The 15000-nt window shown below is 42.8% G+C and overlaps 1 protein-coding gene across 1 annotated transcript in view; it reads left to right on the top strand.

Annotated features, from left to right (window-relative positions):
- LOC135564921 (lethal(2) giant larvae protein homolog 1-like) overlaps positions 1-15000 on the top strand; it is a 107776-nt gene that overhangs the window by 58656 nt on the left and 34120 nt on the right. The window contains exon 12 of the mRNA XM_065011005.1: positions 9420-9594. Coding sequence (XP_064867077.1) covers positions 9420-9594 — 175 coding nt within the window. The remainder of the gene's footprint in view (positions 1-9419; positions 9595-15000) is intronic.

Genomic DNA, 15000 nt, shown 5'->3' on the forward strand with positions numbered 1-15000 from the left:
TACCTACTGTCTCCACTATGTTAGATGAGGTGTGTATCTACTGTCTCCACTATGTTAGATGAGGTGTGTATCTACTGTCTCCACTATGTTAGATGAGGTGTGTACCTACTGTCTCCACTATGTTAGAGGTATGTATCTACTGTCTCCACTATGTTAGAGGTGTGTATCTACTGTCTCCACTATGTTAGAGGTGTGTACCTACTGTCTCCACTATGTTAGATGAGGTGTGTATCTACTGTCTCCACTATGTTAGAGGTGTGTATCTACTGTCTCCACTATGTTAGATGAGGTGTGTATCTACTGTCTCCACTATGTTAGAGGTGTGTATCTACTGTCTCCACTATGTTAGATGAGGTTTGTATCTACTGTCTCCACTATGTTAGAGGTGTGTATCTACTGTCTCCACTATGTTAGAGGTGTGTATCTACTGTCTCCACTATGTTAGAGGGGTGTACCTACTGTCTCCACTATGTTAGATGAGGTGTGTATCTACTGTCTCCACTATGTTAGAGGTGTGTATCTACTGTCTCCACTATGTTAGATGAGGTGTGTATCTACTGTCTCCACTATGTTAGAGGGGTGTACCTACTGTCTCCACTATGTTAGAGGTGTGTATCTACTGTCTCCACTATGTTAGAGGTGTGTATCTACTGTCTCCACTATGTTAGAGGGGTGTATCTACTGTCTCCACTATGTTAGAGGTGTGTACCTACTGTCTCTACTATGTTAGATGAGGTGTGTATCTACTGTCTCCACTATGTTAGAGGTGTGTATCTACTGTCTCCACTATGTTAGAGGGGTGTACCTACTGTCTCCACTATGTTAGATGAGGTGTGTATCTACTGTCTCCACTATGTTAGAGGTGTGTATCTACTGTCTCCACTATGTTAGATGAGGTGTGTATCTACTGTCTCCACTATGTTAGAGGGGTGTACCTACTGTCTCCACTATGTTAGAGGTGTGTATCTACTGTCTCCACTATGTTAGAGGTGTGTATCTACTGTCTCCACTATGTTAGAGGGGTGTATCTACTGTCTCCACTATGTTAGAGGTGTGTACCTACTGTCTCTACTATGTTAGATGAGGTGTGTATCTACTGTCTCCACTATGTTAGATGATGTGTGTACCTACTGTCTCCACTATGTTAGAGGTGTGTATCTACTGTCTCCACTATGTTAGAGTATCTATTGTCTCTGTATCTACTGTCTCCACTATGTTAGAGGTGTGTATCTACTGTCTCCACTATGTTAGAGGTGTGTATCTACTGTCTCCACTATGTTAGAGGTGTGTATCTACTGTCTCCACTATGTTAGATGAGGTGTGTATCTACTGTCTCCACTATGTTAGATGAGGTGTGTATCTACTGTCTCCACTATGTTAGATGAGGTGTGTACCTACTGTCTCCACTATGTTAGAGGTATGTATCTACTGTCTCCACTATGTTAGAGGTGTGTATCTACTGTCTCCACTATGTTAGAGGTGTGTACCTACTGTCTCCACTATGTTAGATGAGGTGTGTATCTACTGTCTCCACTATGTTAGAGGTGTGTATCTACTGTCTCCACTATGTTAGATGAGGTGTGTATCTACTGTCTCCACTATGTTAGAGGTGTGTATCTACTGTCTCCACTATGTTAGAGGTGTGTATCTACTGTCTCCACTATGTTAGAGGGGTGTACCTACTGTCTCCACTATGTTAGATGAGGTGTGTATCTACTGTCTCCACTATGTTAGATGATGTGTGTATCTACTGTCTCCACTATGTTAGAGGTGTGTACCTACTGTCTCCACTATGTTAGAGGTGTGTATCTACTGTCTCCACTATGTTAGATGAGGTGTGTATCTACTGTCTCCACTATGTTAGATGAGGTGTGTATCTACTGTCTCCACTATGTTAGATGAGGTGTGTATCTACTGTCTCCACTATGTTAGATGAGGTGTGTATCTACTGTCTCCACTATGTTAGAGGTGTGTATCTACTGTCTCCACTATGTTAGAGGTGTGTATCTACTGTCTCCACTATGTTAGATGAGGTGTGTATCTACTGTCTCCACTATGTTAGAGGTGTGTATCTACTGTCTCCACTATGTTAGAGGTGTGTATCTACTGTCTCCACTATGTTAGAGGTGTGTATCTACTGTCTCCACTATGTTAGATGAGGTGTGTATCTACTGTCTCCACTATGTTAGAGGGGTGTATCTACTGTCTCCACTATGTTAGATGAGGTGTGTACCTACTGTCTCCACTATGTTAGATGAGGTGTGTATCTACTGTCTCCACTATGTTAGATGAGGTGTGTATCTACTGTCTCCACTATGTTAGAGGTGTGTATCTACTGTCTCCACTATGTTAGATGAGGTGTGTATCTACTGTCTCCACTATGTTAGATGAGGTGTGTACCTACTGTCTCCACTATGTTAGATGAGGTGTGTATCTACTGTCTCCACTATGTTAGATGAGGTGTGTATCTACTGTCTCCACTATGTTAGATGAGGTGTGTATCTACTGTCTCCACTATGTTAGATGAGGTGTGTATCTACTGTCTCCACTATGTTAGATGAGGTGTGTACCTACTGTCTCCACTATGTTAGAGGTATGTATCTACTGTCTCCACTATGTTAGAGGTGTGTATCTACTGTCTCCACTATGTTAGAGGTGTGTACCTACTGTCTCCACTATGTTAGATGAGGTGTGTATCTACTGTCTCCACTATGTTAGAGGTGTGTATCTACTGTCTCCACTATGTTAGATGAGGTGTGTATCTACTGTCTCCACTATGTTAGAGGTGTGTACCTACTGTCTCCACTATGTTAGAGGTGTGTATCTACTGTCTCCACTATGTTAGAGGTGTGTATCTACTGTCTCCACTATGTTAGAGGGGTGTATCTACTGTCTCCACTATGTTAGAGGTGTGTACCTACTGTCTCTACTATGTTAGATGAGGTGTGTATCTACTGTCTCCACTATGTTAGATGATGTGACTGTCTCCACTATGTTAGAGGGGTGTACCTACTGTCTCCACTATGTTAGATGAGGTGTGTATCTACTGTCTCCACTATGTTAGAGGTGTGTATCTACTGTCTCCACTATGTTAGAGGTGTGTATCTACTGTCTCCACTATGTTAGATGAGGTGTGTATCTACTGTCTCCACTATGTTAGAGGTGTGTATCTACTGTCTCCACTATGTTAGAGAGGTGTGTATCTACTGTCTCCACTATGTTATGTTAGGGGTGTATCTACTGTCTCCACTATGTTAGTCTCCACTATGTTAGAGGTGTGTACCTACTGTCTCCACTATGTTAGATGAGGTGTGTATCTACTGTCTCCACTATGTTAGATGATGTGTGTATCTACTGTCTCCACTATGTTAGAGGTGTGTACCTACTGTCTCCACTATGTTAGAGGTGTGTATCTACTGTCTCCACTATGTTAGATGAGGTGTGTATCTACTGTCTCCACTATGTTAGAGGTGTGTATCTACTGTCTCCACTATGTTAGATGGTGTGTATCTACTGTCTCCACTATGTTAGATGAGGTGTGTATCTACTGTCTCCACTATGTTAGATGAGGTGTGTATCTACTGTCTCCACTATGTTAGATGAGGTGTGTATCTACTGTCTCCACTATGTTAGGTGTGTATCTACTGTCTCCACTATGTTAGAGGTGTGTATCTACTGTCTCCACTATGTTAGAGGTGTGTATCTACTGTCTCCACTATGTTAGATGAGGTGTGTATCTACTGTCTCCACTATGTTAGAGGTGTGTATCTACTGTCTCCACTATGTTAGAGGTGTGTATCTACTGTCTCCACTATGTTAGAGGTGTGTATCTACTGTCTCCACTATGTTAGATGAGGTGTGTATCTACTGTCTCCACTATGTTAGAGGTGTGTATCTACTGTCTCCACTATGTTAGAGGTGTGTATCTACTGTCTCCACTATGTTAGATAGAGGTGTGTATCTACTGTCTCCACTATGTTAGAGGTGTGTATCTACTGTCTCCACTATGTTAGATGAGGTGTGTATCTACTGTCTCCACTATGTTAGAGGTGTGTATCTACTGTCTCCACTATGTTAGAGGTGTGTATCTACTGTCTCCACTATGTTAGATGAGGTGTGTATCTACTGTCTCCACTATGTTAGAGGTGTGTATCTACTGTCTCCACTATGTTAGAGAGGTGTGTATCTACTGTCTCCACTATGTTAGATGAGGTGTGTATCTACTGTCTCCACTATGTTAGAGGTGTGTATCTACTGTCTCCACTATGTTAGATGAGGTGTGTACCTACTGTCTCCACTATGTTAGATGAGGTGTGTATCTACTGTCTCCACTATGTTAGAGGGTGTATCTACTGTCTCCACTATGTTAGAGTGTGTATCTACTGTCTCCACTATGTTAGATGAGGTGTGTATCTACTGTCTCCACTATGTTAGAGGTGTGTATCTACTGTCTCCACTATGTTAGAGGTGTGTATCTACTGTCTCCACTATGTTAGATGAGGTGTGTATCTACTGTCTCCACTATGTTAGATGAGGTGTGTATCTACTGTCTCCACTATGTTAGATGAGGTGTGTATCTACTGTCTCCACTATGTTAGATGAGGTGTGTATCTACTGTCTCCACTATGTTAGATGAGGTGTGTATCTACTGTCTCCACTATGTTAGAGAGGTGTGTATCTACTGTCTCCACTATGTTAGAGGTGTGTATCTACTGTCTCCACTATGTTAGATGAGGTGTGTATCTACTGTCTCCACTATGTTAGAGGTGTGTATCTACTGTCTCCACTATGTTAGATGAGGTGTGTATCTACTGTCTCCACTATGTTAGAGGTGTGTATCTACTGTCTCCACTATGTTAGAGGTGTGTATCTACTGTCTCCACTATGTTAGAGTTAGTGTGTATCTACTGTCTCCACTATGTTAGAGGTGTGTATCTACTGTCTCCACTATGTTAGATGAGGTGTGTATCTACTGTCTCCACTATGTTAGATGAGGTGTGTATCTACTGTCTCCACTATGTTAGATGAGGTGTGTATCTACTGTCTCCACTATGTTAGAGGTGTGTATCTACTGTCTCCACTATGTTAGATGAGGTGTGTATCTACTGTCTCCACTATGTTAGATGAGGTGTGTATCTACTGTCTCCACTATGTTAGATGAGGTGTGTATCTACTGTCTCCACTATGTTAGATGAGGTGTGTATCTACTGTCTCCACTATGTTAGATGAGGTGTGTATCTACTGTCTCCACTATGTTAGATGAGGTGTGTATCTACTGTCTCCACTATGTTAGAGAGGTGTGTATCTACTGTCTCCACTATGTTAGATGAGGTGTGTATCTACTGTCTCCACTATGTTAGATGAGGTGTGTATCTACTGTCTCCACTATGTTAGATGAGGTGTGTATCTACTGTCTCCACTATGTTAGAGGTGTGTATCTACTGTCTCCACTATGTTAGATGAGGTGTGTATCTACTGTCTCCACTATGTTAGATGAGGTGTGTATCTACTGTCTCCACTATGTTAGATGAGGTGTGTATCTACTGTCTCCACTATGTTAGATGAGGTGTGTATCTACTGTCTCCACTATGTTATGAGGTGTGTATCTACTGTCTCCACTATGTTAGATGAGGTGTGTATCTACTGTCTCCACTATGTTAGATGAGGTGTGTATCTACTGTCTCCACTATGTTAGATGAGGTGTGTATCTACTGTCTCCACTATGTTAGATGGTGTGTATCTACTGTCTCCACTATGTTAGATGAGGTGTGTATCTACTGTCTCCACTATGTTAGATGAGGTGTGTATCTACTGTCTCCACTATGTTAGATGAGGGTGTATCTACTGTCTCCACTATGTTAGAGGTGTGTATCTACTGTCTCCACTATGTTAGAGGTGTGTATCTACTGTCTCCACTATGTTAGAGGTGTGTATCTACTGTCTCCACTCATGTTAGATGAGGTGTGTATCTACTGTCTCCACTATGTTAGATGAGGTGTGTATCTACTGTCTCCACTATGTTAGATGAGGTGTGTATCTACTGTCTCCACTATGTTAGATGAGGTGTGTATCTACTGTCTCCACTATGTTAGAGAGGTGTGTATCTACTGTCTCCACTATGTTAGATGAGTGTGTATCTACTGTCTCCACTATGTTAGATGAGGTGTGTATCTACTGTCTCCACTATGTTAGATGAGGTGTGTATCTACTGTCTCCACTATGTTAGATGAGGTGTGTATCTACTGTCTCCACTATGTTAGATGAGTCTCCACTATGTGTGTATCTACTGTCTCCACTATGTTAGAGGTGTGTATCTACTGTCTCCACTATGAGGTGTGTATCTACTGTCTCCACTATGTTAGAGGTGTCCACTATCTACTATCTCCACTATGTTAGATGAGGTGTGTATCTACTGTCTCCACTATGTTAGATGGTGTGTATCTACTGTCTCCACTATGTTAGATGAGGTGTGTACCTACTGTCTCCACTATGTTAGATGAGGTGTGTATCTACTGTCTCCACTATGTTAGAGGGGTGTATCTACTGTCTCCACTATGTTAGAGGTGTGTACCTACTGTCTCCACTATGTTAGAGGTGTGTATCTACTGTCTCCACTATGTTAGATGAGGTGTGTATCTACTGTCTCCACTATGTTAGAGGTGTGTATCTACTGTCTCCACTATGTTAGATGAGGTGTGTATCTACTGTCTCCACTATGTTAGATGAGGTGTGTATCTACTGTCTCCACTATGTTAGATGAGGTGTGTATCTACTGTCTCCACTATGTTAGATGAGGTGTGTATCTACTGTCTCCACTATGTTAGATGAGGTGTGTATCTACTGTCTCCACTATGTTAGAGGTGTGTATCTACTGTCTCCACTATGTTAGATGAGGTGTGTACCTACTGTCTCCACTATGTTAGATGAGGTGTGTATCTACTGTCTCCACTATGTTAGAGGGGTGTATCTACTGTCTCCACTATGTTAGAGGTGTGTATCTACTGTCTCCACTATGTTAGAGGTGTGTACCTACTGTCTCCACTATGTTAGAGGTGTGTATCTACTGTCTCCACTATGTTAGAGGTGTGTATCTACTGTCTCCACTATGTTAGATGAGGTGTGTATCTACTGTCTCCACTATGTTAGATGAGGTGTGTATCTACTGTCTCCACTATGTTAGATGAGGTGTGTATCTACTGTCTCCACTATGTTAGATGAGGTGTGTATCTACTGTCTCCACTATGTTAGATGAGGTGTGTATCTACTGTCTCCACTATGTTAGATGAGGTGTGTATCTACTGTCTCCACTATGTTAGATGAGGTGTGTATCTACTGTCTCCACTATGTTAGATGAGGTGTGTATCTACTGTCTCCACTATGTTAGATGAGGTGTGTATCTACTGTCTCCACTATGTTAGATGAGGTGTGTATCTACTGTCTCCACTATGTTAGATGAGGTGTGTATCTACTGTCTCCACTATGTTAGATGAGGTGTGTATCTACTGTCTCCACTATGTTAGATGAGGTGTGTATCTACTGTCTCCACTATGTTAGATGAGGTGTGTATCTACTGTCTCCACTATGTTAGATGAGGTGTGTATCTACTGTCTCCACTATGTTAGATGAGGTGTGTATCTACTGTCTCCACTATGTTAGAGGTGTGTATCTACTGTCTCCACTATGTTAGATGAGGTGTGTATCTACTGTCTCCACTATGTTAGAGGGGTGTATCTACTGTCTCCACTATGTTAGAGGTGTGTACCTACTGTCTCCACTATGTTAGAGGTGTGTATCTACTGTCTCCACTATGTTAGATGAGGTGTGTACCTACTGTCTCCACTATGTTAGAGGTGTGTATCTACTGTCTCCACTCAGTTAGAGGGTGTATCTACTGTCTCCACTATGTTAGATGAGGTGTGTATCTACTGTCTCCACTATGTTAGAGGTGTGTATCTACTGTCTCCACTATGTTAGATGAGGTGTGTATCTACTGTCTCCACTATGTTAGAGGTGTGTATCTACTGTCTCCACTATGTTAGATGAGGTGTGTATCTACTGTCTCCACTATGTTAGATGAGGTGTGTATCTACTGTCTCCACTATGTTAGATGAGGTGTGTATCTACTGTCTCCACTATGTTAGATGAGGTGTGTATCTACTGTCTCCACTATGTTAGATGAGGTGTGTATCTACTGTCTCCACTATGTTAGATGAGGTGTGTATCTACTGTCTCCACTATGTTAGATGAGGTGTGTATCTACTGTCTCCACTATGTTAGATGAGGTGTGTATCTACTGTCTCCACTATGTTAGAGAGGTGTGTATCTACTGTCTCCACTATGTTAGATGAGGTGTGTATCTACTGTCTCCACTATGTTAGATGAGGTGTGTATCTACTGTCTCCACTATGTTAGATGAGGTGTGTATCTACTGTCTCCACTATGTTTGAGGTGTGTATCTACTGTCTCCACTATGTTAGATGAGGTGTGTATCTACTGTCTCCACTATGTTAGATGAGGTGTGTATCTACTGTCTCCACTATGTTAGAGGTGTGTATCTACTGTCTCCACTATGTTAGAGGTGTGTATCTACTGTCTCCACTATGTTAGAGGTGTGTATCTACTGTCTCCACTATGTTAGATGAGGTGTGTATCTACTGTCTCCACTATGTTAGAGGTGTGTATCTACTGTCTCCACTATGTTAGAGGGGTGTACCTACTGTCTCCACTATGTTAGAGGTGTGTATCTACTGTCTCCACTATGTTAGAGGTGTGTATCTACTGTCTCCACTATGTTAGAGGTGTGTATCTACTGTCTCCACTATGTTAGAGGTGTGTATCTACTGTCTCCACTAATTGACATTATTTGAGTCAATTGGAGGTGTACCTGTGGATGTATTTCAAGGCCTACCTTTAAACTCAGTGCCTCTTTGCTTGACATCATGGGAAAATCAAAAGAAATCAGCCAAGACCTCAGAAAACAAATTGTAGACCTCCACAAGTCTGGTTCATCCTTGGGAGCAATTTCCAAACGCCTGAAGGTACCACGTTCATCTGTAAAAACAATAGTACGCAAGTATAAACTCCATGGGACCACACAGCCGTCATACCGCTCAGGAAGGAGACGTGTTCTGTCTCCTAGAGATGAACGTACTTTGGTGCGAAAAGTGCAAATCAATCCCAGAACAACAGCAAAGGATTTTGTGAAGATGCTGGAGGAAACAGGTACAAAAGTATCTATATCCACAGGAAAACGAGTCCTATATCGACATAACCTGAAAGGCCGCTCAGCAAGGAAGAATTGTGAAAAACTGAGTTTAAATGTATTTGGCTAAGGTGTATGTAAACTTCTGACCTCTACTGCGTCTCCTGTCTCCACTATGTTAAAAGAAGTGTGTGTGTGTGTGTGTGTGTGTGTGTAGGCATGAGGACGGTACAGTGCGATTCTGGAATGTGTCTGCTGTTGCCATGACTCCTCTCTACAAGCTCAGCACGGCTAACGTCTTCCATACCGACTGTGACCCTAACGACGACCCCCTGGACCCTACCGACGACCCCGAAGCACTGCAAGAGGAGGAGTGGCCTCCCTTCAGGAAGGTCAGAACACAGATACATGCACACACACACCAACACACACACACACCGACACACACACACACCGACACACACACACCCGACACACACACACACCGACACACACACACACCGACACACACACACACCGACACACACACATGCAGACACATGCACACACACCGACACACACACACACCGACACACACACACATGCACACACACACACACGACACACACACACACACACATGTTAGACACACACACACACCGACACACACACACATCGACACACACACATGCAGACACATGCACACACACCGACACACACACACTGACACACACACACACCGACACATGCAGACACATGCACACACACACTCCACACACACACACATCGACACACACACATGCAGACACATGCATACACACACCGACACACACACACACACCGACACACACACATGCACACACACACACACACCGACACACACACACTGACACACACACACACACCGACACATGCAGACACATGCACACACACACACACCGACACACACACATCGACACACACACATGCAGACACATGCATACACACACCGACACACACACACACCGACACACACACATGCAGACACATGCACACACACCGACACACACACACTGACACACACACACACCGACACATGCAGACACATGCACACACACACCGACACACACACATCGACACACACACATGCAGACACGAGCTCACACATTTCTTATAAATTTGCAAACATTTCTAAAAACCTGTTTTCACTTTGTCATTGTGGTGTCACTATAGGGTATTGAGTCATTATGGGGTATTGAGCCGTTATGGGGTATTGAGTCATTATGGGGTATTGAGTCATTATGGGGTATTGAGTCGTTATGGGGTATTGAGCCATTATGGGGTATTGAGCCATTATGGGGTATTGAGCCATTATGGTGTATTGAGCCATTATGGGGTATTGTGCCATTATGGGGTATTGAGTCATTATGGGGTATTGAGTCATTATGGGGTATTGAGTCATTATGGGGTAATGAGCCGTTATGGGGTATTGAGCCATTATGGGGTATTGAGTCATTATGGGGTATTGAGTCATTATGGGGTATTGAGTCATTATGGGGTATTGAGTCATTATGGGGTATTGTGTCATTATGGGGTATTGTGTCATTATGGGGTATTGTGTCATTATGGGGTATTGTGTCACTATGGGGTATTGAGTCACTATGGGGTATTGAGTCATTATGGGGTATTGAGTCATTATGGGGTATTGAGTCATTATGGGGTATTGTGTCATTATGGGGTATTGTGTCATTATGGGGTATTGTGTCATTATGGGGTATTGAGTCACTATGGGGTATTGAGTCACTATGGGGTATTGAGTCACTATGGGGTATTGAGTCACTATGGGGTATTGAGTCATTATGGGGTATTGAGTCATTATGTCATTATGGGTATTGAGTCATTGAGTATTATGTCATTATGGGGTATTGAGTCACTATGGGGTATTGAGCCATTATGGGGTATTGTGCCATTATGGGGTATTGAGCCATTATGGGGTATTGAGCCATTATGGGGTATTGAGTCATTATGGGGTGTTTTGATTCCGTATAGTGATGATGATGATGATGTGTGTTCTAGGTGGGCTGTTTTGATTCCATATAGTGATGATGATGATGATGATGATGGGCTGTTTTGATTCCGTATAGTGATGATGATGATGGTGTGTGTTCTAGGTGGGCTGTTTTGATTCCGTATAGTGATGATGATGATGATGGTGTGTGTTCTAGGTGGGCTGTTTTGATTCCGTATAGTGATGATGATGATGATGTGTGTTCTAGGTGGGCTGTTTTGATTCCGTATAGTGATGATGATGATGTGTGTTCTAGGTGGGCTGTTTTGATTCCGTATAGTGATGATGATGATGTGTGTTCTAGGTGGGCTGTTTTGATTCCGTATAGTGATGATGATGATGTGTGTTCTAGGTGGGCTGTTTTGATTCCGTATAGTGATGATGATGATGTGTGTGTTCTAGGTGGGCTGTTTTGATTCCGTATAGTGATGATGATGTGTGTTCTAGGTGGGCTGTTTTGATTCCGTATAGTGAATGATGATGGTGTGTGTTCTAGGTGGGCTGTTTTGATTCCGTATAGTGATGATGATGATGTGTGTTCTAGGTGGGCTGTTTTGATTCCGTATAGTGATGATGATGATGTGTGTTCTAGGTGGGCTGTTTGATCCGTATAGTGATGATGATGATGTGTGTTCTAGGTGGGCTGTTTTGATTCCGTATAGTGATGATGATGATGTGTGTTCTAGGTGGGCTGTTTTGATTCCGTATAGTGATGATGATGATGTGTGTTCTAGGTGGGCTGTTTTGATCCGTATAGTGATGATGGTGATGATGATGATGGTGTGTGTTCTAGGTGGGCTGTTTTGATCCGTATAGTGATGATGATGATGTGTGTTCTAGGTGGGCTGGTTTGATCCATATATAGTGATGATGATGGTTTTGTGTGTTCTAGGTGGGCTGGTTTGATCCGTATAGTGATGATGATGATGTGTGTTCTAGGTGGGCTGTTTTGATCCGTATAGTGAAGATGATGATGTGTGTTCTAGGTGGGCTGTTTTGATCCGTATAGTGAAGATGATGATGTGTGTTCTAGGTGGGCTGTTTTGATCCGTATAGTGATGATGATGATGATGTGTGTTCTAGGTGGACTGTTTTGATTCCGTATAGTGATGATGATGATGTGTGTTCTAGGTGGGCTGGTTTGATCCGTATAGTGATGATGATGATGTGTGTTCTAGGTGGGCTGTTTTGAGTCCGTATAGTGAAGATGATGATGTGTGTTCTAGGTGTTTTGCTGTTTTGATGTGTTCTAGGTGGGCTGTTTTGAGTGAAGATGATGATGTGTGTTCTAGGTGGGCTGTTTTGATCCGTATAGTGATGATGATGATGATGTGTGTTCTAGGTGGGCTGTTTTGATCCGTGATGAGTGATGATGATGATGATGTGTGTTCTAGGTGGGCTGTTTTGATTCCGTATAGTGAGATGATGATGATGTGTGTTCTAGGTGGGCTGTTTTGATCCGTATAGTGAAGATGATGATGTGTGTTCTAGGTGGGCTGTTTTGATTCCGTATAGTGATGATGATGATGATGATGATGTGTGTTCTAGGTGGGCTGTTTTGATTCCGTATAGTGATGATGATGATGTGTGTTCTAGGTGGGCTGTTTGAGGTGGGCTGTTTTCCGTATAGTGATGATGATGATGTGTGTTCTAGGTGGGCTGTTTTGATCCGTATAGTGATGATGATGATGTGTGTTCTAGGTGGGCTGTTTTGATTCCGTATAGTGATGATGATGATGTGTGTTCTAGGTGGGCTGTTTTGATCCGTATAGTGAAGATGATGATGTGTGTTCTAGGTGGGCTGTTTTGATCCGTATAGTGATGATGGTGATGATGATGATGGTGTGTGTTCTAGGTGGGCTGTTTTGATCCGTATAGTGATGATGGTGATGATGATGATGGTGTGTGTTCTAGGTGGGCTGGTTTGACCCGTATAGTGATGATGATGTGTGTTCTAGGTGGGCTGTTTTGATCCGTATAGTGATGATGATGGTGTGTGTTCTAGGTGGGCTGGTTTGACCCGTATAGTGAAGATGATGATGTGTGTTCTAGGTGGGCTGTTTTGATCCGTATAGTGATGATGATGGTGTGTGTTCTAGGTGGGCTGGTTTGACCCGTATAGTGAAGATGATGATGTGTGTTCTAGGTGGGCTGTTTTGATCCGTATAGTGATGATGATGATGATGATGTGTGTTCTAGGTGGGCTGTTTTGATCCCGTATAGTGAAGATGATGATGTGTGTTCTAGGTGGGCTGTTTTGTTCGTATGGGCTGATGATGATGATGATGATGGTGTGTGTTCTAGGTGGGCTGTTTTGATCCGTATAGTGAAGATGATGATGTGTGTTCTAGGTGGGCTGTTTTGATTCCGTATAGTGATGATGATGATGTGTGTTCTAGGTGGGCTGGTTTGATCCGTATAGTGATGATGATGATGTGTGTTCTAGGTGGGCTGTTTTGATCCGTATAGTGAAGATGATGATGTGTGTTCTAGGTGGGCTGTTTTGATCCGTATAGTGAAGATGATGATGTGTGTTCTAGGTGGGCTGGTTTGATCCGTATAGTGAAGATGATGATGTGTGTTCTAGGTGGGCTGTTTTGATCCGTATAGTGAAGATGATGATGTGTGTTCTAGGTGGGCTGGTTTGATCCGTATAGTGAAGAGATGATGTGTGTTCTAGGTGGGCTGTTTTGATGATGATGATGTGTGTTCTAGGTGGGCTGTTTTGATCCGTATAGTGAAGATGATGATGTGTGTTCTAGGTGGGCTGTTTTGATCCGTATAGTGAAGATGATGATGTGTGTTCTAGGTGGGCTGTTTTGATCCGTATAGTGATGATGATGATGTGTGTTCTAGGTGGGCTGTTTTGATCCGTATAGTGATGATGATGATGTGTGTTCTAGGTGGGCTGTTTTGATCCATGATGATGATAGTGATGATGATGATGATGTGTGTTCTAGGTGGGCTGTTTTGATCCGTATAGTGAAGATGATGATGATGTGTGTTCTAGGTGGGCTGGTTTGACCCGTATAGTGAAGATGATGATGTGTGTTCTAGGTGGGCTGTTTTGATCCGTATAGTGATGATGATGATGTGTGTTCTAGGTGGGCTGTTTTGATCCGTATAGTGAAGATGATGATGTGTGTTCTAGGTGGGCTGTTTTGATTCCGTATAGTGAAGATGATGATGTGTGTTCTAGGTGGGCTGTTTTGATCCGTATAGTGAAGATGATGATGATGTGTGTTCTAGGTGGGCTGTTTTGATTCCGTATAGTGGCTGTTTGATGATGATGATGTGTGTTCTAGGTGGGCTGTTTTGATTCCGTATAGTGAAGATGATGATGTGTGTTCTAGGTGGGCTGTTTTGGTATAGTGAAGATGATGATGTGTGTTCTAGGTGGGCTGTTTTGATCCGTGATAGTGAAGATGATGATGTGTGTTCTAGGTGGGCTGTTTTGATCCGTATAGTGATGATGATGATGTGTGTTGTTCTAGGTGGGCTGTTTGATCCGTATAGTAGTGATGATGATGATGTGTGTTCTAGGTGGGCTGTTTGATCCGTATAGTGATGATGATGATGTGTGTCTAGGTGGGCTGGTTTGATCCGTATAGTGAAGATGATGGTGGGTTCTAGGTGGGCTGTTTTGATCCGTATGAAGATGTGAAGGTGGGCTGTTTTGATGATGATGATGATGTGTGTTCTAGGTGGGCTGTTTTGATCCGTATAGTGAATGATGTGTGATGATGTGTGAGGTGGGCTGTTTTGATCCGTA

The sequence above is a fragment of the Oncorhynchus nerka genome, linkage group LG26, assembly GCF_034236695.1.
Source record: "Oncorhynchus nerka isolate Pitt River linkage group LG26, Oner_Uvic_2.0, whole genome shotgun sequence".
Classification (NCBI taxonomy): Eukaryota; Metazoa; Chordata; class Actinopteri; order Salmoniformes; family Salmonidae; genus Oncorhynchus; species Oncorhynchus nerka.